The sequence below is a fragment of the Sturnus vulgaris genome, chromosome 14, assembly GCF_052056855.1.
Source record: "Sturnus vulgaris isolate bStuVul1 chromosome 14, bStuVul1.hap1, whole genome shotgun sequence".
Lineage (NCBI taxonomy): Eukaryota > Metazoa > Chordata > Aves > Passeriformes > Sturnidae > Sturnus > Sturnus vulgaris.
The window spans coordinates 18595176-18622690 of NC_142256.1; the positions used below are offsets into that span (position 1 = coordinate 18595176).

Below are 27515 nucleotides of genomic sequence, written 5' to 3' on the forward strand. Positions count from 1 at the left end.
TGAAGTTGCACAGAGACACACATAGAGGACACATGGGTAGTCAGGACTATGGCTCCTACCATGGCAGTACTGGAGTTTTACAGCAGAAGGACCATTTTATCACCATTTACATGAAAACTGCAGTGTTAGAGGTTTTTACTGGTTTGATGTACTAATATGTCAAAGCCTGGAAAAAATTCACAGAGGCTGAAAACACCAACAAAAAAAGACTGATGGGCTGATAAGCCAGTATAATTAAATAATTATAAAATAATATATAGTAATAAAGTAAAATAATTAATGTATGCTTCAAACAGCATTAACCAGTAAAATATAAATATTAAAACGTCAGAGCTGAAGAAAGATTCTATTTACCTCTTAATCTAGGAACAATGAGGATTTGTCATTCTTACACTGGGTAAACAGCATTTGACAAGGTAAAACAAAACATCCCCAAATCATGACCTATTGGATCTCCATTCAATTTAAGGTGAAGGCAAACCTTCAGGATGTAGATAAGGAAATTCGAAGTTCCACAGGAATAAAAGGAGAAATCTCTGAAACTGCAATAAGCTTCAGGAAATCTCACTGAATCTAAAATCTAAATTTAAGTAACTACAGCCTAAATAACTGCTTTATTGTGGTTCATTGGGGGTCAGTTCATGACACTTGCACATTGAAACCCTGAAAGAATCAGAAACTTGCATAAACATTACACAGTGTTGAGAATAATTTTATTTTTGTACAATTACTGAGTATGGTCCTTTGAATCAAGTGACTAACCAAAAAATCCCCCAAATCACTTCTGTCCCCATTCCCTGGCATCCATCCTGACTGCATTTCCCAGGGGAGAGGTTAAATGTGGGACTTTTAAGTCATGCAGTTGTACTTGTGAGAGCTCTCAGTGCTGGTATGAATTTCATTTCATATCAATAAATTAAACAGAATAAAGATTACCTTAAAATATTCCATCAGAGATCTGGAGTACTTCATAGCATGGTCCTTCTTTAGTTTAAACATTCTTAAGTAGAGAAGTGATAAGCATCGGTAGCTGCAGTAATTAGGAAAGGATTCTCTTAATTCCATTGCTTAATGAAACATATGAACCATTAAAAAAAGCAAAAAAAAAAAAAAAAGCTGACCTATATTTTGTAGTTTCTGTTCTAAGGTTACATTTTGAAACATAAGCAAATGGAGGAAAAAAAAAAGTGGTCAAAAGCATTAAAATCCCATCTTGATTAAGAGCGTAAATTAGAAGAATAAATGTTTAGTCAGCTGCTGAATAAATCCACTAGTTATCCTTTAATAGTTTAATGGAAAACAAGAATAATGATCTTCTGTAAGCTGCTTAAGTAATTCAGTACTTTTAAAGTCCTCTTGAAGATTTTAGGTGCTTCTCTCATTGTCACAAAGGGACTTACCATAAAACTGCTAATTTCTTGTCTCCTTCTGTGGCAGAAGAGCCTGTGAAATTCTTGAGTCTCATTGCATACCTTGTCAGAAAGGTGAGAGATAAGAAATGGAGAGTTAAGATGTTTCCAAAAATAATCAGATATTATTTTCTAACTGCAGCAATTATTGGTCACAGTGCTCTGTAATGAAGAGATCAATGTAAAACTCAACAGAAAGCATCACTTAAAATCCAGAGGCCTTAAGTAAATCACCAACCAATTTTTGGGCCAACAAGGGGAACTATTCTTGGGCATATTAATGATATTATATCCAGTCAACTAGGCTGAGTCCTGCAAACATCTGGGATGAGTGTTGACCAGAAGGGTCTTGGTCCTATATATACTGAAGTGTAAAGTAATATAGGATAAGGTTTTACATATAATACTTTGGGCTTGAGTAATATCTTCAAAATCCTTCTCATAAATGCTTCTTCAAAGCTTTTAATATATTTTATACAGAAAATGATTTTACATACAGGAAAGGTCACGTTCACAGCTTTTTTCATTCTTGGGTTCATTAATTTATGAATCTTGTGTACTTGATCTTCCCTCTCTATTTAACTGCTGCTGTCCAGCATTTGGATGATCAACGATTTAGTATTGCTGTCTCTGTCTTTTTTTCCTTTAAATGAGCACACTCCATTCTATGCATTAGTCTCTTGAAAATCAATTCATTGCATAAAATCATTGTTCTGAGCCCTAATGCAATTTCCCAGGTACTTGTGTTAGAATAAGTAATAAGGTTCAGTGTTGCGTAAGAAAGTTTTAAGGTATCCAGGCAGTCTTGATGAGTTCTCATTTACAAGAAGGTAATGGAGTGCAGGCAGCTGTACTGCTCTCCCTTGCCTTGCTCCCAACACCATCCCGAGCCTCAGCCTACAGCTGCACCACCCCACCTGGAGTGCTTCCTCCATGCCCTGTCCCACCTGCTCTTGGGTATTGTGGCTCTAGTCAGATTGGATGAATGTGATCAAACACAAAGATCTATGTCACACTGGGATTTCAGCATAACCATTAACTTAAAACACATTTGACAGTCATATCTCTGATAGTTCCGATCTCTTTGATGCTCTACTTGCTTTCACAAATAGGTGTCTGATGCAGATAGTCAGGGCAGACATAGCTAAATGCAAAAGGGGTAAATTGTGCTTCTTATGAAGGGAGGACTAAAAGTGAGAAAAATCTCTCTCTCTATTTGTTATCTCACACTAAAAATCTATGTTAATATTAGCAGCTACACTGAGAAAGCATTGTGTGCACAGCCACATACTTTGTACATTCAGAACCCACTGTAGCCCATAAGAATTGTGTCTTTGTCCATGGAGTTTTACTGAGCCTGTACCAGCCTGCTGCTCACCTGGACAATCACCTTCTGTCCATGCCCGACCATTAACAGCAATTAAATGGACAAATCAATCTCACTGGCTGCTACAAGATGCTGCATGCAACAATTGGTGAATTAAACTCTACTTTTGGTGGTAGGTGGTGGAATTAATCTCACCTGATTTAAACTATTTATATATTGGAGATCTACTATAACAAATTCTCCAGATTCTTCCACAGCCAAAAGCAGTTCCAGAAGCAGTTCAGATGCTGCTTCCATGCCAAGGTCTACCTGCCCATAGCCTGCAGCAGGACTGTGCCAGGAGCAGCAAGGCAGCAGGGCTGCTGATGCTGAGGAGTGCCAGTAACCCCAAGACACAGCTGTGCCCTCACCTGATTCCCTGCAGGTCCTGCCCTTTTGTGAGCCACTCCTGGAGATGCCATTCCCTGATTTAAGTAGTTCACATGTTGTGAGTGAGAAAAGCTTTTTGGTCTGTGCACTCTGAACAGACTGACTGCTAGACTGAGGAACAACAATTTAATTGGGCTGTGTGGTTTTCTTAAAAAATCAAAAAAAAATGCAGGTTCCTATGAATAAGCACTCCCTTCATTAAAGAATATTTCTTTAAATACAATTTATTCTGCCATGCAGCTGCAACTGTGTAGTTCAGGACCTGCTGTCAGACTGCAGGATGATTTAGGCACAACAGAGCAGAGGCAGGTGGCTCCTTTGGTAAGTCCTCTGCTCTCCAGGGTTTAACATGGATCAAGTCTTGGGTGAACATTATTTTTTTCTTGACTGATTTCTTTAGATTTTCTTCTTCCCTTTATGAAGTGAAGAATGTAAAAACTACGTTTTTAAGTACTTAACAGGCATATTATTTACCTGAGAGTAAGAGCTTAAGATTTGATACATTTTATTATGTAAATACCTACTTATTCAAAATGTAAAACATATATTATCTTGGCAGTCCCTAATAGCTAATCTGGCATGTTAAAAAAACACCACTGACATATTAAAAACCAAATATTTAGGGGTTGATTTGCCTCTTTTTCTTTCACTTGTGGAAACTGGCAGTAATTACACTGACATTAACAAGAATATTCCCAGCATTCACTAGAGAAAGGGAAGGTGTATCAGTGAAGAGGAAAAATCCTGTTTTTCTACTTACAGGTGAATTTAATCTGGCTTGATTTCACTTTGATAATTTGCCAAAGTAAAGCAAACTTAGTTACTCAGGAGACTATTATTTCTAAGGAGCCAACACTATGAAAGAGCTGTATGAAGCAGTAGCAGATTTTAGAACAATAATCACACATTTTATTATTATGTAAAGACTCTCTCATCCATATTATAGCCTATGAGTCTACAAAACTATATTAAAATTAATTCAGATCGTTCACATTCCTTTAACATTACAAATACACTGTTTTCAAGACAATATATGCAGAAGCTTCCTCTCTGCCTATGATCTTACATCCCAAATTTCAGCTATTCTCTTTTTTAATAGCCAAGTTACAAACCTCTAAAACAAGGGTTTGTAATAGAAATCCTGATAGACTCCCTTTAATGTTTTGAATTATAAAAATACACCTTTTAAAAGACAAGTGTCATTGCCAAACAGTGAAATGACTATACTTTACTTCCACCCACTACATTTCAATTTTAATTTTATGAATATTGCAAATTATAACACTCACATTATAACCTCTAAAGGGGATAATTTATAAAAGCAGGGTCCATCAATTATAAATTTTCCATGACATTAATAAAATGGCAAGAACTAATTATGATGACTTCTGAGATGAAGACGCCTTGAACAAATCATTAATACGTTGAAATGGTATTTTTTAAAACATAGCAGGTTCTAATTATGACTGAAATGAGATGATGAAAATGATCACAGAAATGACATTAACCTGATGAGTTCCACAGTCTCTGAGTACATGGTATATGGCGATTTAGCTTCTAATGGATCTCGCTCCATAGCGTTCCCGCACTCGATGAAAGAGAGGGCAGCATCAGCATAATTCACTGCTTTACCGAACTTCTCCAGCTGAAATGGGAATGACACTGTCAAGAAAATCCTTCAGCTTTGACTTCTAGGTAGGCAGATTATTCTACAAAGCAACACTAGCATTAGGATGAAAGCAAAGTGACACTGGTAGTTAAGAATGAATTCATACAGTAATTAAGACAGGGACTAAGTTTTACCAAATCTTTTCAGGGTACTACATGGCTGAATGCTCCACAGAGGAAAGTCAGTGTATGTCCACTGTCATTAGGTATTTACACAGGCAAGAAAGAGCACTAAGCATGTTTGTGCACATCCATACTGCTTGACAGATGAACTAAGTTTGAATACCACTATGCAAGGGTTAAGTAACAACCCCATGCCATTTGGAGTCATATTCTGTGTTAACCATTGGTCAAAAAAAAAAGTCTCATCACTTATGAGTAAAAGAGCAGGGAAAAAAAAGGGAGACAATATAGCTTAATATTTCATTTTATGAGGGTTTTATTGCAAAAGGTTTTAGCCCTCATAATGCTTGTGATTAAACTGACTTAGACATACTGATTTCTTTTTTTATGTGTAATGAATATTATATACGACATTTTTATAGCATGCACTTTATAATAGCATTTAATATTCTCAGTTTTTGATAGCTGAATGTAAGAATTCTACTAATGTGGCATTTGATATGAGATCCAATATACTTTAAATAATTTAAAAATGTCTTTCTATGTCTCTATCAAAATATTTTTGATGCATCTGCATATGTTTCCATTCACAAAACAGAAGCCTATTCTAACAACATATTAAGCATAACATTTATTATCCATCCAAGATAACAGTATACTTGTCTTTGTGGCTCCTACTAAGCCATAATTAGTTGTCTCTGCCCACCTTTAATTTCAAGTACTGCTCTTGTGCATTGATTACATACATAGCCTTTGTATAATTGATAAGTATTAACTGAATGATCAGGAAAAGGGAAAAATGTTTCTGACTGCTCTCTCTCTCTCTCTCTATTCCAGTGCCTGCTTCTCAGTATATTCTTCTAATTCTTTTTTTTCATTTTGAAAAAATTTCCATGCATTTTGGAAGACAAAAAGTTTTCCAAAGATGACTTTTTGTGGTATGGAATAAAGAATCTGGCTGCAAGCAGATTCAGTAAATACACAGAATTTGAGCCAGGAATGGGATCCGATTTTCTGGAGTAAGTGGAATTATTCCAGCTCATCAAATCTCAGACAGGAAAACAGTGAGGTCTCCAAGATCTCTTCCATATGGTACAGCCAGTTGCCACTGCAGCAGCCTACTCAAATTAGCTGATCCCTTACTACAACCCCAGACAAGGAGAGGTTTCCTTGGGGTTGTTCCCATAAGATATGAAACGTCCTGCCCTTCACCAGAAATCTATTTTCTCTACAAGCTCAGGAACACTGCTGCCACAAATCTCATTAACATTTGCTGACACATATTGAGGTCATATGCATTATCTTTTTATCCACTGCAACACTACAATCTTTTTATGCTCCCTGTGCTCTGTCCTGTCAGCACCAAGTAACCAGCAGCCATAGTACAAGTAACACTATGGGATTGCACACTAAATGTATTACATGGAGATTATTTATGTGCAGCTGCATTGGGTGGGGAAAAAAATACTTGAGATCTAAATAGCAGAAAGAAAAAGTAGATACTTTGTTAACGGATACTTATGCCTGCCAACAAGTTGATCACAGTGGATGGCCTCACATTGGGGCACTTGGGTTTTCAAACTGCATGTGACAGGCAGGGCCTGCCTGAAGGCAGCAGTGGGATGGACTGTGCCTGCTCCTCTTAGTGCTGCTTGAGAAATAGCCCTGACCCTGCAGGCAAAGGCAAAGGTAAGAGCACGGGAGAAGGGTCTACACGTCGCAACTGTGTCTGGCTGCAGAGGGAGGTGAATTGACAGAGCCTGTTGAAATCATTGGGAGCCTGAGCCTGTAAATATTTGCTACTGTGGAGCAGGTAGTCCTGTGCCAGCACTATGTGTGCTTTGTTTAAAGGTCACCCAGCTGTGGGAGGTGTTGTGAGACTGCAGACGCCAGGCTGTGGCTGGATGTGCTCTGCGGAGCCGGCTGGAAGCCAGCAGGCCACCTCCTGTAAATGGGCATGCTGGAATGACTGTCACCTTGATGATGGTCATAACAGGTGCCAAAACCCTGAACCCACCTCGTACAGAAAACACACTTGGAAACACAGTGCCCCAAGCCAAAAAGGAGCCTGGAGAGATTAAGTAGTCAGCTTGAAATGTCAGCTCTCCTTCAGCTCACTGACAGCAGAGGGTGAGACTTTTCAATTAGACTAGTTTGCTTTTTAAATACATAGCATGCAATTGGTTTTGTTTTGTGGGTTTTTTGTGTGTGTGTTTTTTGTTGTTGTTGTTGTTTTTTGTTTTGTTTTGTTTTGGTTTTGGTTTTTTTTTCCTTTTTATTTATTTATTTATTTATTTATTTATTTTTATTTCTAAGCACAAAATCTCTAGTGTGTAATGATAGAATATACATGCAAAACCTCCAGAAACAATAAAATTGAGAGGTGAATAATCACCCACGTCTTGGAGGGACAAAGTGGATGGCCACACTCCATTTTAGGTATCTTAGTTAAATTAAGTAGAGGAGTCAAGTTCCACTAAGTCTTCCTAAATGAGCCACTGTTCTGCACCCTATGTAGCACACAGGACCAAAGTCCCTTTCTACAAATGTTGCTTAAGGACACTTCCGAACTGGCAATAGCTTGTATAAAACAAATCATGGTAAAATACAATCTGTTGGATTTTGTAGTCTTACCAAAATCAAAACACTTGGCAAAATTAGGCCAATCTTACTGGAATTTCATCTGGGGTAAAGCAAGCAAAAAAGTTTTCCCAGCATTGAACTACCTCACTACCAGGTTTTTTTGGGAATACGTATGTTGGAACTTTTGTTATCAACCTAAAACCATCCAATAAAAATGAATATAGTACATAAAAAGTCAACTGTTTCAAATTTTAAACAATCAGATTGGAAATATCAAACAGTTTTACCACATGATAATGGGGTGTGGGGTGATTTGCTTGTCTTTCTGCTATGGAATATTTCAACACTTCTGTTTTAGGCTCAAAACGAACAGAAAAATAAAATTCGAATACACATCAGCTTTTATAAAACCATTTTACATACTTCATAAACAGCATGATTGGTACTCCCCTTGGAAGAAACACCATCTATTTTAAGTAGCTTTTTTTTGGGAACAAATACTTAAACATTAGGAATGGTGTTCAGGGCTTAGCTTGTGCACAGCGTGTTTATGGAGCACAAACTGAAGTACAGTTTAGTCAATAGCCAGGCTCTTCTTGGTTTGAGAGGCTTTAGATCTTGTGCAATAATGTCCACTTTTAGACATTGAGTTTTCCACAGTGGAAAGAGCCAAAAAAACCTGTGATAACCTACCAGTGCATCTGCTTTATGCTTCAGCTTCTTAGCCTCTTGCATGTAATAGTCTGCATTGTGAAGCCTAGAGAGACAAAATCAATTAATTCAAGTCTCTGCTTTCATATAGTTGGACAAACGTTGTTTGAAAAAATTGCTGACTGCTTTAAAGAAGAATTTTGACATATATGCCCACTTATCTCTTTAAATCTTAACTTGATATCAATCTGAAGCTGGTATATACAGAGATATGATGGGTGACCAGAATGTAAAATAAGTAGCTGTAGAAACTGGCTGTCCAAAGGACTTACTAATGTGTGCTGAACAGACAAAAAGAAAAAATATTTTAAAATAATTTAATATAAGAAGTTTCCATTAGAGGAGCTAAAATAAAAAAAAGAAGGATTACCGTGAACCAACATTCATGATCTGAAAACATTTATCAACAGAATCTTCATTAATCAGTGACAATGGTTCATTTGCCAAGATTAAAACTATGTGTGCCTTTGTGCAGCACTATTCACACAGGTGCCCAATGCCAGTACTGTACTCAAAGATACTCTTTTTCACTGGGACCTCTGCTTGCACAAAAATCTCAATCACAGAGCAGAAAGTCAGTAAAACTTACACATCATCAAATGTTATTTTGGGTCTTCTGGGCTCAGAATTCCCATTGGAAAGCCTTGGCATTGCAGACCAGACGTCTGGTTCTAGATGGCTGGTGTCAAGAAGAGTGTTGGCTGTGGGTGTAGTGTGACATTCTTCTTCCTAGGAAACACACGACTGTTATTCATAGTTCAAACAAACACCTTCCAACTATGTAAGTGCTCACATCCATCCTCTCTGCCAAAAACCCTTCCCAACAAACCAAAGGCTAAGGCACAAAGCAGCCCACCTACCTTCATGTCACCTCACCAAACCACCCTTCCCTTCTCTGTAACACGAGACTAATAGATTAATAAGGGAGTATGACTCCACTTCTGAGTTCTCACCTGAACTCAGTAATTTACTCAGTAATTACTTTTAGGTGTAAGTTTTAGGTGGATACCATGGTGTTACTGACTAGAGACACTGGTTAAAGCAAGGGTGGGGAGATCTAATGGGCCAGGGCTAGATCTAAACTCAACTTCCTTCGAGGTGTATCACACATTAGTAATGTCACCTTTTTTTCTGCATTACTAGGAGCTAACTGTTAATGTAGGTGAAGAGTCTGCTTGGATTTCAGCAGGGAACAATTTCCTTACTCTTGCTACAAAAAGAAGAATGGAAAGCTGAAGTCAGTTGTGACTTTGCAATGATTAAAACCAGAAGCATAACAGAAGATTTAAAATCAGGCAATTGCAACTTGCAAGCCTGGGTCCCAACCAGATAAACTAAATTACAGATGTACCAATGAACTAGGGAAAGAAGTCTAACATATTTTAGGGAAAAAAATATTTCATGTATCAAGATAATAGATGATAAATCTGACTAGAGATGCTGGGATGAGAGGAAGAGGCCCTGCTGTTTACATAGCACTGTTTATTTGCTGACATATGCAGCTCATTTTGGCACTCATTTCAGTTGAAGGCATGTGTATTACTGGCGCAGCTTGAAGGGACACAATGATATCAGAAAGCAACAGAGATGAATGAATAAGGTGAAGTGATTTGTCACCTACAATTCAATGCAACTTTTGAGTTTTATTATTACAGTGCGGGATAACAACCTCTCTCAAAGTGGTGAACTGTGAAAAATAGGGCTATGCATGGCCTTTTCTGTGACAGAATTTTCTTCTTGTCTTTTAATTTTGACAGTGATACTAAGATATAGTTTGATACTATAAAGTAAGGATGGGTTTGAAACTCTAGAGGAATGACTATTTTCTAAAACTGGCCAAAGCCCTGGAGTTTCTCAGTTTAATCCAAAAAGAGGATGAAAAACTAATGTGAAATTTTACATTGTTTTAGTGAATTTGTTATGCAGTTTTGGCCCTTTTCCATGTATTTTCAGAAAAAAACCTACCTGAATCTGGTGAAAAGCAAGCAACAAAGAACTGTCTCTGTCAGAACCACTGATAGGGAGATGGCCCTAACAGTGTGATATTTTTCTGGGGAGAAAAAAAACCCTATTTACAAATTGTCTAAAAGCTTACACATAATTAATGAAGATTAAGTGTAAATAAACCTTACTGTTGTAAGCCTGAAAACCTGAGAGAGGTTATTAACATGCTGAGTGTACTACAGACAAGAATTTTTTGTTATATTGTCATTGTCTGTTTAGTTTAGGCCATAATATTCAGTGTGATTACAGTGCTTAATTCTGGCTGACAATTTGGGGCAGTTATTCAGGTGATATTCTGGAAGTTTTATTTTTGAAATGTGAGTGTAGCAGCTACAGAATTAAAGGACTAATTGCAGCTAGTTGATAGCTGCAAAGTCTTTTCTTTGAGGCTCAGGGTCCAGGTGCTTCAGAGAATGACAGACAACACCAAGTAGATGCCTCATGCTGACCTAAAAATGGAGCTTGCAAGAGCTGTTTATGCCTGGCTCTGCAAATATCCACTTCCCCCTAAGTGGGGCTACACGAGCATTTAAAAATACATATACTGCGTGTAAAAAAAAAAATCTAACAGAACTAATTTCATTTTATGTTGTTCACTGCCACCAACTGAGGCTAGTTAACTTACACAAATTGCTTTGGGGTTAGAAGAAGATTTATTTTCATTCTTTCTGTGTTTAGAAACAGAGGAGGAAGAGCTGCTGGTCTGTGAGGTGCTCGTGACAGTGGGTTCCTGGCTGAAGGAGCTGTTGTCACTGCTGTGCCGCCGGTGCACTGGGTCGTCCAAGAGCGGGGACAAGGGAGGAGGGAACAGCTTCTCTTCTCTTTTCTTTGTCGCCTTCTTCACTGAGCTACTGCTGCCCCTGGGACACAGAGAAAAACCAGATGCACTTCAAGAATATTGGTTAATTCCCCACAGCACAAAGCCCTACATTTTATTTACTGAGAAGCCAGCTCTGCCCTCGATTCTGCCTTGCAGTCCTGTGCCCTGCATGGTAACGCACAAGGGGACAGCAGTGAAAACAGAGCTGCCTCTGCCTTTTCAATGACTGCAGAGACCTTCTGCTTTGGAGGACAACTTGCAGTGCATTAGTACAAATTGCAGCCAATTTAAATGCTAATTTGAGTCATTCTTCATTTGAGAGGTCATAGAGGTTCTGACTCAGCAAAGTGCTGGTAAGTTTTATGCACAGGGTTAGTTCCTTTGACATCAAGTATGACTATGCATATAACGTTAAGCATATTTTTAAGAGGTGGATTAGGGCTCACACAAGCAACCTTTGCAAAAAAACTGAAACAGCCCATGGCAGCATATGAACCAAAACCAGAACTTGTAACAACTAAGAAATGATAATCATACAATAACAAGATAATAATTATTTAACCTGTAGAATAAAACCAATGTTCAAAACTGTATTAAAATGATACATTGTAGCTGTCAAAAGCCCTTGAGCAAATATTGGTTGATGAATTGAACATGATTCAGAAAATGAATGTGGTTTTGACATGAAAGCTCAAGTAACATGATAATCTATTGTGTGTTTTATGTACAGAAATTGTTAGCTGGTTAGCAATGGCAGCTGTGATGCACAGTAAAACCAGAAAAAAATCCAAAACCTGGTAGACCTTTCTTCATTCAAATTCATCAAAAAAGAAAAAACCAAACCCAAGACCTCACTGATTGCTTAACAGGATAATCTATTAATAGATTTTTATTTCAGGTACTGTCACAGCTCAGTCAATGAAGATAACCTGAATTTTAATATTTTGTTAGACATCTAATATTCACTACATGACAATTTACTTTTCATGATCATTGACTAAAATTTCAATAATAAATTAAGTCAACAATAATTTATGTTTTGTTCCCACTTTCAGTCAGTGTCAGGAATTATCAATCTACTTTACCTCAAAGTAAGCTGGGAAAGAAGAGGAGGTGACCCAAGTTTTCTTACTTCTCATTTAGGGGCTCTCTCTCATTTCCATCTGGCCTGTTCTGCAGTTTCACTGACAGTATCAATATCTACACCTTGGTCACTGCCCTAATTGGGACCTTTGATGATACAGCAACTGTGAAACCACAGAGTGAAATCCAACAAATTCCTCATGTTTTATAGCTCCTCTACCCAAAACTACTTTAATTCAACTGAAGCACTGTTAAAAAGACCTTATTTGAAACCCTGTGATATTAAAGATCTTCAGACTGAAGAAATAAAACAAGCTCAAATTTATATTGCCTTACGAGGATGTATGCTGTCTTTCTTGGAAAACACATGGGTCTGAAGAAGATCAAAGGCAAACAACCATGTTGGAATAGACCAGAAGTTGTTTGAGAAGACTGATTTTATGCACATGTGGCCCTGCAATATGTCCTCCAGAAAATTCTCACTCAAAGCTCCATCTGTTCACTTTCTGACCTCCAAAGGGCATTTTGGAACTCAGACAAGTTACCATAGTTATAGCTTACAACACTCTGAACTTTTCCCAGAGGAAAGTTTTCCAAAGGAGGGTGAGCACTGCCCCGACAATGCATGCACGTGTTCTTGAATTGTACAGCAGCAAAGACGCAGTTAAGCCACAGAAACACAAGGAGCAGAACTGAAACCCTCTGCCTCCCAAGCACATGCCCTGCATAGGGAACCCTGAACATGCACTCACGGGGGGAGCACAGAGCAAAGTGCTTTTCCGTGCCACTGTGCATAGCGGAAGTTGGAGCTTTTCACTATTTAAAACTTCACCAGCTCACTTCATCTTTGGGCTGATATAAGATGGGGCAAACCAAGGAACAGGTGCAGCTACTCAACTCTGGCATGTAAATCACTTTGTGGGTTGGAAGAATTAATCACAAAAGAAGAGGCACTAGAGGATGTTTTTTCTACATAACTCATGTTTAACTCCACCCTCCCCATAAAGGCAATTTTAATTGTCTGTTGTTTTTCTTTCTTTTCTTCTCTTCTCCCTGCCCACTTAATCCTATAAGTTTTTTGCAGGAATTAAGCTGATAATTTATTTAACAATGTTACCTCCCTCAGATTTACACAAAAGCATTTACGTTAATAATAACCTCCATGAAATAGGTTGTTACCAGCAGTTAATCAGATTGTCACTTTGCTTTGGGCTGTTAATGGCCTAGGAAACTGGTCTTTGATTGCAGGAATAGCTAATTTTGAATGAATTTATTGCAATAATTACTGAGACTCAATGGTTTAATTTGCTGACGTGATTGCTAGCTAAAATATATTTAAAATCTAGAGAGAAACACAAAGTGCGTGGAAAAACTATAAGCAGAACTGATGGTCTTGTGGCTGCAGGGTTTAATCTTTTATGTCTAAAAAAGGCCAGTTATCAAAGAAGGAGAGGGTTCCCCATTTTTTTCCAGCCTGGTTTCTTTTAGGGCAACAAGCAAGCAAACAAACAGGTAACAAGAGGTCATTGCATGAAGAAGGGAGAATTTCCAGCTACTCTGATGTTTCAAGCTGCTTTTCTTTGCCCTTTCTTTATCCATTCCTTGTGGTACGCAGTGGGATCTCTGGCCTCTTAGTGAGACAAAGCCACTCTCTATACCATGCACTTGGCTTTCCTTTGCCTCTACTCCCCCGGCCCACAATGAAATGCTGCACATTGATGGTGTATCTAACTTTCTGCAGGGAGTTTACAGGGAAAGGTCACTCCATGTTAGCCTGGACCATATGGAAGCACCTGAATAGAGCTGAAGTAATTGTCATAGATGTGAAGGCTGCCTGGGCCGTGAAGGAACCCCAGTGAATACTGCTGTGACTACCCAAGGGATCGACTAATATATATTGCCAATTACAGGTGCATCTTCAACTAAAGATCAAACAAAAGAGAATAGGAAATTTTGAAAAACAGAAATGCAGAAATGCTTGCCTCAGACAGATTTCTAGCATGCTTGCTAGATAGAGGGCATGTTTCACTGGTATGAGTCCAGTTTGACTCACAGTTTGCATCAGCAATTGATTCCCTGTGTTGCTACAAAAAGCCAAATACTGGTGAGTAGTGCTGTCTGGACTGGGTCTACCAATCAAATATTCATATATTAGTAGGATTCAACAGCACATACAATTAATGTTTAAATTAAAATTTTTCTGTCAAGGAACTAAATATAAATAAGTAATCCTCTGCTCTGCAAAGCAGGCAGCTGCTCTGACAAAAATTCAGCTTCACAGAAGTGTTTCAATATATTCCTATAAAAACACTGAAACAGCTATTCCTTCATTTGCTGTAAGTATCAGAAATAAGGAAAATACAGTGACAATAGTTTGAAGAGTATATTTTAAGTGACAGATCAGATTTTGGAAAAGGCACCAGCCCCGGAGTATGTGAGGGAAGGAACAGAGAGGTGACTATGGCTTATGCAATGACTACATAGTACAAACCTATTCTGTGGTTGTGCAAATGTCTTTTAAGTTCACAAGTGACCATTTGAAATTTCTAAACTCAAATAGTACATGTAGTCATAGAAACTTGTGGAAGTCAGTCATATAATTGTCCTTATTAGACATGCGACCCTTTAAAGATTAATTGTGCATCTTTGCTTCTTTATTGAGCCCATATATTTAGGGGAAGATTATAGAGAAATGTATGCAAGTGCTGAAACCACAGCAATGCAGACAATAGGAGCTGTGACCTATCTTTTGCTGATTGCTCCAGACTCCTGAATGCCTCCAAATTTTGGCCCAGACTGTGGTCTTTCTGTCAAAACACTCTTGTACTTTTAAAAAGCCTAATAAAAATCTCATGCCTTGGGGAACTTGGCTTATTGGTACAGGGATCAAGTTCTAATAGGAGAGACCTAAGTTTCCTACTAAGTGACAACATCCACCATGAGACTTAACATATCATTAAGGGACTGAAGATCATCATCACACCTGTAGCTGACACCCTCATTTCTCAAAGTCCTTATATAGAGAGTTCTAAAAAAAAAAATTAGAACTTTTGGAAATAAAAGACCAAATGGCAAAGCCTATCTTTCAGCCTTTTACCCTGGAAGTGTTATTTGCCCCCACGGCTATGAACAGTGGACTTTCTTCGGTCTCCCCTTAAAAATTTACTTAACCCTCTGGAGAACAGAATCACTCCTGACTGCTTAAAAATTAACGTTTAAATTTCTAGGAAATTGTCTTCACATAGTTCATCCAGCTCCTTGATCTTTTGGGAAATTGATCTATATTCAGTTGCATGTCTATGGGAGTTGAAAACCTATACTGAAAACATGAATCAAAAAAGTATTGCATTTTTTTCAAGTAAACTCAGAAAACACTAGTAACAACAAATGTAGTGTGATTCAGGTCTCGCTGAAGTGGAAAAGAAGTCAGAAAACTTTGTTTCAAAACTTCAGGCAGATTAAAGAAAAATCTAGCATATGTAAATAACTATTGATGGACACAATTATGTTTTAAGAGAGATTACCAAAGGGTTGAAAGCTCTGAGGAATCAAATTAATGACCTGGAAAACAAGCTCAAATTAAGAAACATCAGTTTGGGGGTGGATCCTTAGGGCCTGATGATGACAAGAATAGAAAGATTTTTTTAATAGATTGTGGAGGTGTTAGGGATGAAAAATCCTTGATTCCCTCTGCAATATATCTCTGCTCATTATATTTGTAGCAACGACAATCAGGCAACACCCATCATGATGTTTATCAAATGTGCAACATGTTACAGATCCCACTGTAACATTCAACTCATCTTCCTTTCCCAGACTCCTGACTCTGATTTTCTCAGTGTCTGAATGAGGGGCTAGTTCACAGACTGAAGTTACTCCATATTGACACTAGAATAAATAAAATTATGCTCAACTTTCTTTAAGAATTTTAAAATTAGTGTGCTATTTCATAATTTATTTTTGAACTTTATCTAAATTTAGCTATATTATCCTCAAATTCTTTTCAGAAGCACACTGTGATTTTGATTCTTTGCTTATCCTCATGCAAAGCAGAAAGAAGGGCCTAATCTCAGAATCATAAAAACACGAAATTAGTAACAAAAGGGAATTGGATTCTTTGGCTATTTATAGAATGTTAACCTTTTAACTCTGATCAGAATCATTATTTATGTGGCACTTATTTGCTCAAGCATTATAGCCATCTCTGAAAGACACTCTGAAAGGCACGAACTATTGGATGGTGTGTCTGCTGAGATACAAAGCACATGTCTGAGACACTTGGGATGGGCACCCCTGGCATTGCTGTATACACAGGTAAAACAAAGAGGCAATTTCACTATTTTGTTCAATAAAGCTGGGAACTGTCTCTTATGAAAAATTATTTTTAAAAATTAATTCCAGGCAATCAAATAAATCCCACTTTTAGCAGGATTCTCTGTCCACAGAGGTTAAAGGTAATAGAGGCAAGAAAGAACATTGAAAGGAGTTCAATGGAAAGGAGTTCCTGGAATCCATCAGGATTGTGGTAGCATTCTGAAGTCCTGCAGGCCATCAGAAGGAGGAATGAATTTAATCCAAAACCATGTGGATTCTTTTCTTCATGGATGGGAATGGAATACCAATGCTGCGTCACTTAGGCTGATGGGCTGTAAAGCCCATCTGACTCTATAGCAAAGGTATTTACAGAACAGTACTGTGAAATCTCTCAAGAATGTTATATCAAAAATCCACTTACTCTTTAGTGCTGGTTATTCTGTGGTTCGGTATTGGAGAGATACAAGGTGGGAGCAGACAGGAGGCTGGAGGGTCCTCCAGGCGCTGCTTCTTGCTTTCAACGAAAGTATCCAGGCTTTCTATCTGCTTAAACAAAAAATGGTAGAGCATAAAAGATCCAGCACTTATGCACAACTTCACTGGCCATTGAGAGGACCTATGAAATCTCAGTGTATTGCCTTAATAGCAGCAGCAGTTAAACTCTGGTCTAAGAGAAGTGAAAGTCACCTGAAATCAGGGCTAAATGTGCTCCAAACACATGACATGAAGTTATATAACAACTGACATAGCAGATAATTGGAAGCAAAATGTCTCGTGTGCTAAAGTTATCTTCTGTAGTGATCTGGAATTTAATTAATAATTTAGATGCAATGACTTGATAGCACCAAACCTTATTCAAGTAATAGCTTTTACTCATTCACCTAATAGAAGTTGATGAAAAAGCTTCTCTGAGTAAATATTCCTCACAGGACTAAGAATAGAGGACTGAGTTGGGGTAATCATTAACAGCAATTTGAAATTTGCTTTGGAAGACTCCCTGATGTATGACTTTTGTGCCTGAACTAGGATGATACAAGCAAAGCTGATTATTGCTCTGTCTCTGAAACGTTCGTATCAGTGCTCAAGCCCACTAGTAGACGGCTAAAATAAATCTTTTAATAGCATCATTTAGAAACACAGATTAGTCACTCCCTACCCAGCTTTAACTCTTGGTATACCCTTGAGTCATCCTAATTGGCTTGTTTCCCCTTGGTAGCAGTGAACAACCACATTGCAACTAAATGGGCTGGTTCAGAGTCTAGCTTATGTTAGCACAAGCCCAGAGCAAGATTCTCCATTTTGTTACTTTCTGATTCAAAGTCTCAGTTAATGAAATGACGAGGTTCCAAATTTCATATAATCTCCCTTATTTTTTTTCTTCCCTGGGAGCCCTCACTTTAGTTGCCAGTACTACACTTGTGTTTTAGTCAAGATTCCTTCTCCATGATACAGACACTCCACTCAATTACCCAGCAAGAATTATTTTTAGTATAATTAATATGCACCCTGGTGTACTTAGACATATGTAAGTATGGTCATTTATACATCCCTCTTTTTTTTCTCCTTTCTTCTTACATCTCTGCAGTGTGCAGCTAGAATATAAATTGAATAAAAACCTGTTGAGTTTACTCATGTGATTATTTTCACTTAATTCAACAGGAAAGGAGCCAGTGCAGTGATTCATTTAGGCAGGAGTGTTGACCCTGTGTCTACCCGGCATCATCTGTCTTTGTCTTGCAGTAATTCTCTCATACCACTGGACTCCTCAAACTCAGGATTTCAAGTCCACCAAAACAGAGAGCTGAAGTCATATTCACAACGGTTTATAAAATTTGGGGTATAAAAAAATACACTCTGATGACTTTCCACAGGCAGACCAGAGTAAAGCATTTCAGCTGGAAAAACTGACTACAAAAATTAATTTTGGATATAAAACCTCAGTTTCTTTTCTGAAAACACATTTAGTTTGAAGTGCAATGTCATAGCCCACATGATAAAACATAATGCCTTCAGTCAAATTATATTTGTTTTTTCAGGTAGCTGTGCAGAGAAAGCAGCTAGTTAAGTAAATTGTATTTCTATAAATCATATTTGTTCATACTACAAAACAATATAAAAACTAAATTCACCAGGAACATAAGCAAGCACCATTCCACTGACTTTGATGAAGCCTGTTTAAACCAGTGGTGAGAACACCTTAATTGTGCAAACAATGAAACTCCCCCTTCCAAACAGAAGTCACATTTTCTGAGTATGGCTGAAACTGTACTAATATGAACTCATCACTTTCTGCAGATTGCCAAACACTGGAAACTAATAGGTAGGTGAGTGAGCAAATACAAATTTTGTCAGCTGGGGTTTGCTTTTTACTAGTTTCTTATGTTAATTTGTAGTGCACTTGTAAATGTCCGTCCTTTGTAAAACCAATCAAGCCTCAGCGCTGTGATGCCTCCCAACAGCCCAGCTGTAGGTGCAGTGAGTAATCAATGCCTCTGACCTCCAGGGTGCTCAGAAACACGTTTTCCTTTAAACAATGAAAATTACTTACCTTGTGTTTCCTTTTGGATTTTGTGGAGGGTTTTTCAGCTGCTGGGGTAGGGGATTCTCGAGATGGTCGCCTGTGTTTCACATTTGCCTCTCTTGGTTCACTTTTCACAGACGTGGTCTCAAAAGTTTCCTGTCCAGGTATCCTAGAGAGTAAACTAAGGTCTATTTTCACCCACAGAGATTTGAGTTCTTCATATTCTCTCAGTGGGGATAGAAGTTCATTTTGTACGATTGGGATAGGAGAAAAGAGCTGCTCCTCCAGGTCATTGCTGGTCTGGTCAATGGATGTGTTGCTGCCATTGCTGGTTAAGCTACTTACGCTGAGGATGTTACTGCCAGAGTCCTTCACCTTGACACCACTGCCAGACCCAGTGCAGGCTGGCAGCACCTTCGCCTGCAAGCTCTCCTCCTGGTCTGTGTTTGAGTCAGAAGTAGATGAATCAGTTTCAATGAACTCCCGGGACTTTGGGATAATTTTGCTAGGGCCTCTGTACTTTTTCTTCTCTGAAGTGAGACCTGTGCTAGTTCGTGGTTCTTTCCTTGGAGCTGTCTTCCCAACTGCTGCTTTAGTTCGAACCTTTGGCTGCTCGGGGGGTTCCTGTGTATCTTTTTCTTTGGGAGTGTTGCTGGTATTATTTGGTTTTGGCCAGTTATACTCTTCTACACTGGAAGTCCTTTCTACCTTTTTGGGTTGCTTTTTCCCAGTAGTCCTTTGTGAAGCTGGCTCATTATGAGCTGGTGACTTCTGCTTGGAGACTTTTGCCTCTGGGGTTTTCTGGGCAACCCGTGGTTTGGCTTTCTCTCGGATGGGACTAAGGATTGCCCGGTCTTTGGAATCATTTGGGGGCAGGCTGCTGTTGAGCTTCCCTTTGTTTGGCCCTTCGGCCTGCTGGCTGCTCTGGGCCTGGGAGCTGCTCTCACTGTGAGGCTCATTTTGATTGTTGATGATGGTCTTGTGGGGGTTCACCTTATTTAGCCATTTATCCAGCTGCCATTTGTTTGTTGAGGGGGGCTCGGGCTGCAGATTGAAGGATGACAAAGAACAAATCTCAGACAGAAGCAGTGCTTTTCCTTTTAAAAGAGAACTTTTTAAAAGTTTAATGTACCTTTTATTTCAGTAAACTAGTGGAAACTGCTAGTTTTATGGGAGTATTTATGGAGTATTTATGGTTAATTAGGCTTCCTTATCTGGTTTACAATGTGGCCCTGGAGAAATTTAACCCAACTAAAAAGTTTAGCTAGTCCCTGAAGAGATACTTTTGTCATGTTGCCTTTCCTTAGTCCCCTTAGTCCCAGCTGAATACTGTGTCAATAAAATCTTCTTTAGCTACTGGCAAAAATCTAAATATTTCTTTAAAGGAACTCTAATGTAGGCCAGAAAGATTCTTCCAAAAGCTAGAATGAGTATGTGGGTCATACATGTGAAACGGCAAAAGGAAAAGAAGTCAACAGCATCAAACAGCACAGAACTCCAACATCCCCTAACAGCGAGCTGCACTTTGCTCCCCTCCACGCTTCCCCCTCTGGGGAGACCTGAGAGTGGCCTTACCTCTGGTGTGGCACTGCGGGACTCCTCGTTGCACTCGCTGTCGCTGGAGCTGCTCTCACTGTCTGAGTCGGACTCGGAGCTGCTCTCAGACTCACTGGAGCTGTCGGAGCCGCCACTGGAATGGGTCAAGCCAGTGGCGTGTGCCACTGGCACTGGCAGGCTGCTGCGGGGACAAGATCATTTCTTAGCGTGCTCCTGGCTTTTTGCAAGTGTTGCCCAGTGAACCCCATTCACACTGAATATCCTCAGTGTCACCTCCCTCTCCTGCAGTGCAGACCCACAAGACCTCCGGGGGCTGTGCCATCATGGAGCCACCAGACGAGCTGGTTGGGTTCGTGACTCATGGGACACATGCATTATGTTAATAACATTACCATCATCATCACCCTCCAGTAAGAAACACTTCACTGTCACAAGCTTGAGCTTATTAGGCCGATGATTGCAAAAAATAACAATCACACTTAAATAAATCATTAATGGAATAATGGTTTCTTCATTTTTTGCCAGTTCATTTATAATTTATGATTAAAGGAAGGACATCAGGCAACTAATATTGGACAGGACATTTAAAAAATTAATTTAATGAATACTTTTACACGGCAGTGTACAAAAACTATGTACTTTTGATGTCTCCAGGGAGTGCCTGAGAATTTTTTATTTATAGCTTTTTTCCCCTCTCATATTTATGATAATGCAGTGAGAAAATAGCATTCATGCTGAAAATAAGCTTCTCTGTGAAATCTATTTTTCTGTGTGTTCAACTGTCCTCCAAGATGTATTTATTAGCAGTGCACTGTGTGTCATTGTTTCTCCTCAGCGTTTGTTTCTAATCTGAGAGGTCACATGACCCAGCTTTTAGCACTACAGAATTCTGCCAGACGGAGTCTTTATAAACTCATCTTTAATTTAAATTTTTTTTTGTCAGGGAGATAACCATAATGTTATATGTCTCTTCAGCTGATCTATACACAGACTTTTTGATGACTGATTTTAAATTTGTGAAGCTGACAAAGCAAAGTGTTTGAAAATTGACACCATTTGCTAGTACACCTTTATGGATATTCAGCACTTCACCTTAATACATCATACACCGTGTGTGTCCCATATTGAGTGATCCAGAGATGCCTACAAGGTATAATACAGCCTTGCCTCTGTTTCTATCTGCTTTTCTATTTTCCTCCCAGAAGGATTCAACTAAGCCAGGAATATGGTTTCCTTCCCTTTTCAAACCAAGATGCTCTGTGCAACAAGACACTCTCTTAAAAAAACCCACAGTAACCAAGAAACTGGAAAAGCCAGGGGAAAAAACAAAAAAGGAAAAGCCAGAACAAACTGATGTGTGACCCTGCTCTGCTAGAATCTTTACAAGCATTGGCATTGGCTTCCATGACAATAATAGATGGACTTTAATTTTCTTCTTACACTAAGCTACTTTATCTCCCTCCTTGTTGGTAAAACCTAACGCTTACACAGTGGTTGGTAACAAAACTGTCTCTTTGTGCCTTGCAATGGCCCTGCAGTGCCCATTGACGAAACAGCTTGGTGCTTGAGGGTGCATTAATGAAACAAAATTACTCACTTGGGTAATTTCTACAGATCACTAACTTTGGTGCTCATTAAGTCCATACACTTCTTACTTTTTTAATTCTTCTAGCAGCTCCTTTACTCAACTGACTCAAGTAGAGCTACTTAGAAAATTTCAACTGGACGTAAAAGGCAACTCAAAGAACAGATGATGGAAACATATAGGTATTTCCAAAAATATTATGGAAAACTAACCACTGCTGAATTAAAACTGATCTTACTGATTTTGTATTTAATAAAATTATTTTTGAAAAAAGTTCGTATTTCTTCCTTTATTCCTTCTTTTCAGTAGAGCTCAAGAAAGTGTAAGAAAACGCATTTTTCATGCAATTTTTTTACAAGTAAACAAGGAAAAAGAAAAGTGTAGAAAAAGAAAATGTGTTTGTAGGGGTGTTGGCCTTTCTCATCAATATCTTGCAATTTCGGTCTCATATTTTCTACTTGGAAAACACTAATAGTAGATGAAAACTGAGCTTTCATATTTCATTGCAAATACTTCTAGGAAGAATAAAATAGAAAACAGCACAAGAATTCCCAGACTGAGGAGGCAAACACGGCAATTCCATTCTATAATGCCAGAATGAAGCACCAGCCTTGGAAAAAAAAGTGTTATTTATGGAATTATCATTAGTTTTAATTTAAAAACAACTTCCCTCTAAATCTGAGAGCTTCTCTGGAGTGGTTTGCGCCCAGGTAACCTCAACACAGAGGGGTGTGCATGGGGCTGCACACATCTGCACACATCTGCCTAAGGATTGTTAGGCTCCTCTCAGGACTGGCACATCTGCTCTCATTAAGACAACTGATGTAAAGAATAACCTCTTACATTAGATCAAAAAAGGGAAAGGCAGTGCCCCAGCCAGACCTTTCTCGCCTTTAAACACAACTTACCTCTCTTAGCACTCTGGGACTAACATTGTAGCTGGGATGTGCTCACAAAATAACAGGAGTTGTTCTGGAGCAGACTACAACTGTCTGACAAAGAACTCAAAGGGCAGGAATAAAACCACGGAAATAGCAGCTCCAACCTGGCCTTATTTTCTTTCTGCACATCAGCCTCAAAAAAGCTACCATTTGCCAAACGTTACCAAGTAACATAGCTCAGCAAGCATTCAGGAACCAGACAGGCTCAAAATAATGTTTTTCATACAAAACACAATGAGGTCATATTTGTCTTTTATCTGGGATAATAAAATTATGCCTTGGCTACACCAGGCAGTTTCATGCTGAAGGCATCATTGCTGATCCTCATTACTAAAGTAGAAGCATTCATTTTCATCCTGTAGTTTGGTTGAGAGCAACTATGTATGCTTTGAAAAACAATCAGCTAAGACCCAAAATGCCTTTCCTAGCATGCTTCTCACCATACTAAAGACAGATCTTGTACATAGCTACAAGCACAACCAACTTCTTACAATGCAGTTCAGCAGAGAAGAAAAAGGTATACATATGTTTCACAAACAAACAAACAAGAAGCATAAAAAAGTGCATAAAAGATGAATATCTGCTTCCAATAAAATAAGTTTAGTAGATATTCTGGATTGCATTCAAAAATATTTGGTTTGCACTCTTTCCAGAGATTTCTGCAGATTTAAACTTCAATCATGTTTTGAAAGATGTTGGGCTAGAGTCTGCAATTCAAGCAGCAGTTACATAAATAAACTGGGCTTCCTCACATAGGTTTCAACTACATGAACTGGGAGTTGCCTCTTGAAGAGACTTTGAAGGCAAGCTTTGTTATGTTTCTAAGATCCAGACAAGGTTTAAAATGGATTTAAAGCATTTTATCCTGAGACACAAGTCCTCAAAGCGACTAAAGAGGACAGGAAGGACTGATATTTGAAACTACTGAATTTTTATTTCCCAGCAGGAGATGAGCACTCATATTGTTCCTCAGTGTTTGGGTGACAATGTTTTATTTCATGTGAACTGAAAAAAAACCAACCAAACAATGCTGCACAATGGAACACAGCATTGTCTGGGTAAGTAACACTTATAAGAAAGCCAGTTCATTATTATCACTTGAGATTGGAGGCCCCTACTAAGACCGGTGACTCAATGTGCTGGATCTATGGAAATACATGATGAGGCACAATCCTTGGGCTAAAGAGCTTGCAGTGTAAACACACGAAGCAAGCAGCAGAGGTATTACAGTCATCCTCATACTCAATGTGGGTCTGTCACATTCTCTAAGTGCAAGGCCTCTCTGCAGGTGATAGAAACATCAGTTTTGCCCTCCTTTTATGTTTGATCTTCTAATTTTGCAAGCCCCGTGCTCAGCACTTGAGCTGAGTCCTGAGGAGCAGTCAGAGATGCTCTGCCCTGACGCAGAGCCCTGACCAGGCTGGGAGCAAAGATACAAAATAACTAGGCAGGGAGACCCCTGTGACTCAGGCCAGATGGACCTGCAGTGGCTGCACACCCCTCTCCCGAGAAGCTCCTCCTGTGCTGTGGAAATGAGAGCCCTGGAGTGACACCCACACCGCAGGGGAAGGGGAACCAGGCCTCTGTCCCTTGGAAAGGTCACCATGATGATGTCTCTAGCTGCCTGCAGACTGGTAAGCTGGGAGTCTTCCTGAAAGAAGAGACCTGCACATCTGGAAGTAAGCTCTTCTGCAGCACCTTCACCCATCTCCCTTCTTGTGCTTTTGCAGTGCAAGCATTTCCCCAGTCCCTGCTAACTGTGCACAGCACAGCCACATATTATGAGACGAGAAATGCCTCGAAGGAGGGGACAAGTACATGAAGTATTTTTCAGCTCTTCTGAGGTCAAACAACTACAGAGCAGCTGAGACTTGCAGGTGTGTGGCTGCTGATGGCTCCTGGTGAGGAGCTGCACTGACCTTATTACACACCAACCATCTTTCCCTGCACTTCACTGATACAGGTGATCTGCACAAATCACCCTGAAGCTTGTTTGTTTTTAAATTCATGGGTTATTTTTCCAAAGCCAATTAAAGCAGTCATGGAATTATGATGTGTCTGGATCATTATGCTGCAGAGAAAACCAAAGGCCTGATACGTGGCTTATTCTTTTTTTATTCTTGTCATCTGGACCATTATATTGCTTTCAACATATAATTTACTCTACTGTTGTTACAAATGATCTTCAAAATTAAACCTGGTAGCTACAACAAAGATAATGTAAAATACTCCAACTCATTAACCTCTAATATGAAAAATAATAAAATTTTAACCTTGTAAATACAGATGTAGAAGAAAGGTATAATTCAGCCTACAGCAGTAAAACTCACCAAGGAACAAAACTTCCTAATCACTCCTCAGCTATCTCTCTGTACCTTTTCCCAGTTGGATGTAGTCATGTTAATTGCTGTGAGGAGAATTTGGCAAATAGATGGTGCCCTCCAACAATAAGTTTATTCATTCTAAACCTTCCTTTTTAGGGTAATGATGAATTGGCCACTTGTTTCACTGCTCTACTCAGAAATCAAAATGTAAACTTAGAGAAAACAGAGTTGCTGGTCAGTGGGAAACTGAAGATGGGAACTGACCAGTGAGTCAACAGTACATCCATGTTGGTAACGTATTTCCATTAGAAGCAGCACACTACAAAGGTTGTTTTACTGCACAAGCCTATATTTAGGGAAAATTCAACCAATGAAATCTGGATGGACAAGGTCTATGCTAGAAAACTGACTACAGACTTGACAGAGTAGCTGATCTTCCTGTTGAGGCACTGGATTGGGACTGAGATGAATTTTGCTTTTTGTCTGAGAAGAAAATATGTCTGTGCATCAGTTCCTGCAGAGTAAAAGAAAGGTTATGTGGCCTATCCTTAATCTGGCTTGTCTATTTAAAATGCAAATTCCTGATAACAAAGAGTTTGATTGCACGGGGCACTGAAAATTGGGCCAGCTCTGAGCAAGACTTTTGTGCACTCAACCACACTGCGGCATCTACCAGAGCAGGCAGCAACACTTGCTCTTATTTGGATACTGCTCCCACTCCCTACATTTCATTTGAACAGACAGGAACAAACCCTCTGGAGTTGCTCAGAAGCCAGCCCAATCTCTTCTTTGCATCTATTTCTACAGTAAACTGAAAATATGATAAGCATTACTTGGAGTTGCTGGACTCACTGAATTCTGCATAGAAGAGGCTGATCCATTATTCTAGCAGATAATAATAGTGCAGCACTTAGCAAATTAATAGTTAGTGTCAGAATTTAATACCATAACTGTTCAATAACGAAGTTTTATTTCTCTTCTATTCTTACACCATTATCAGGAAGTAATATTCTCTTCTGATTTGAAAGGGACCTGCCATTTTTTTAAAATAATGAAGTGTTCATATTTTTATCTTCAAGCTTATATACGCCTGCCATTAGATTGCTTTTTAAAGAAAAGGATTTCTCTGTATGATTTGTTCACTGCCTTTCCATTGGTTAGTATTAAATTGTTCAACATCAGGCTGATAGGATTCAAATCTAAACTTTCAAAGTTTGGGTTGACATAGGAACTGAAAACCTGTATCAAGGCTTTTAAAATATCAATCAGCACCCAGGTCAATGAAATGAAAGTGTGGAAATTGTTGCTTCAGCTAACATTAGCACATGTAGTAAGACATCACTTATGATGGCTCCCTCATGTCAAAACACATGGAAAGGGAAAACCTCTCTTAATATGTTATTCAGGATGTGGCAGCTGATCTGCCTGTATCAATCCTGAGTACGGTACTGCAAGTAGGAACTCTGATTTATTTTAAGGGGGAGGGTAATTTACAAGATGTTGTATGTAAAAAGCCACAGTCTCATTTTACTGTGTTCAAAAGTAAGTGTTTTAATCAAAGACTGTTTATAACAGGTTGGTAGAGTTACTGAAACAGATTTTTTTCATATACATATAACCCTTTTATACTTCCAGATTTAAAGAAGATAAAAAAGGATAGTAAAGATGAAAGAAATAAAAAGAATGACAGAGATAACTCCTATGAGCCACAATCTATGTCAAAGCAAAACTAAAGTGATTGACAGCTTGCATTAGTAATGAATTGAGTGGGGAAAAGCTGCCAAGAATCTGTAACAAGGTCAAAGCCTTCCAATAAAGAATTACATTAGCCACAAATCCTAAGTGGAACTGTGTATATACATCTGCAATGTGACTTTCACTATGGCTCTGTTTCTACTCTCCTATTTTATTTTCCAGTTTTTATTCCTGGGCTTCAGTAAATTCTGACTCCATCACATCTGTGATAAAGAACAGGTGTAATATATCAAACTATGACATAAAAAAACAGACAGAAGAGGAGGAATTTTAATGCCACATCTCTAATGGTGCACGTAAAAAACTTTCTGAACTATCGGTATGGTAATCACTCTCCTTCCGATATCACAGTGCTGTTATA

At 38.8% G+C, this 27515-nt stretch overlaps 1 protein-coding gene across 2 annotated transcripts in view; it reads right to left on the bottom strand.

The window, feature by feature from the left end:
* The window catches only part of AFF2 (ALF transcription elongation factor 2), a 350200-nt gene that overhangs the window by 20544 nt on the left and 302141 nt on the right, over nt 1–27515 (bottom strand). For both annotated transcript variants that reach the window (XM_014881529.2, XM_014881526.2), the window contains exons 10-18: nt 20568–20730; nt 19020–20036; nt 16893–17017; nt 10880–11114; nt 8840–8979; nt 8233–8296; nt 4674–4810; nt 1401–1472; nt 937–1030 (exon numbers count right to left, since the gene is read on the bottom strand). In XM_014881529.2, the coding sequence (XP_014737015.1) occupies nt 937–1030; nt 1401–1472; nt 4674–4810; nt 8233–8296; nt 8840–8979; nt 10880–11114; nt 16893–17017; nt 19020–20036; nt 20568–20730 (2047 nt within the window). The remainder of the gene's footprint in view (nt 1–936; nt 1031–1400; nt 1473–4673; nt 4811–8232; nt 8297–8839; nt 8980–10879; nt 11115–16892; nt 17018–19019; nt 20037–20567; nt 20731–27515) is intronic.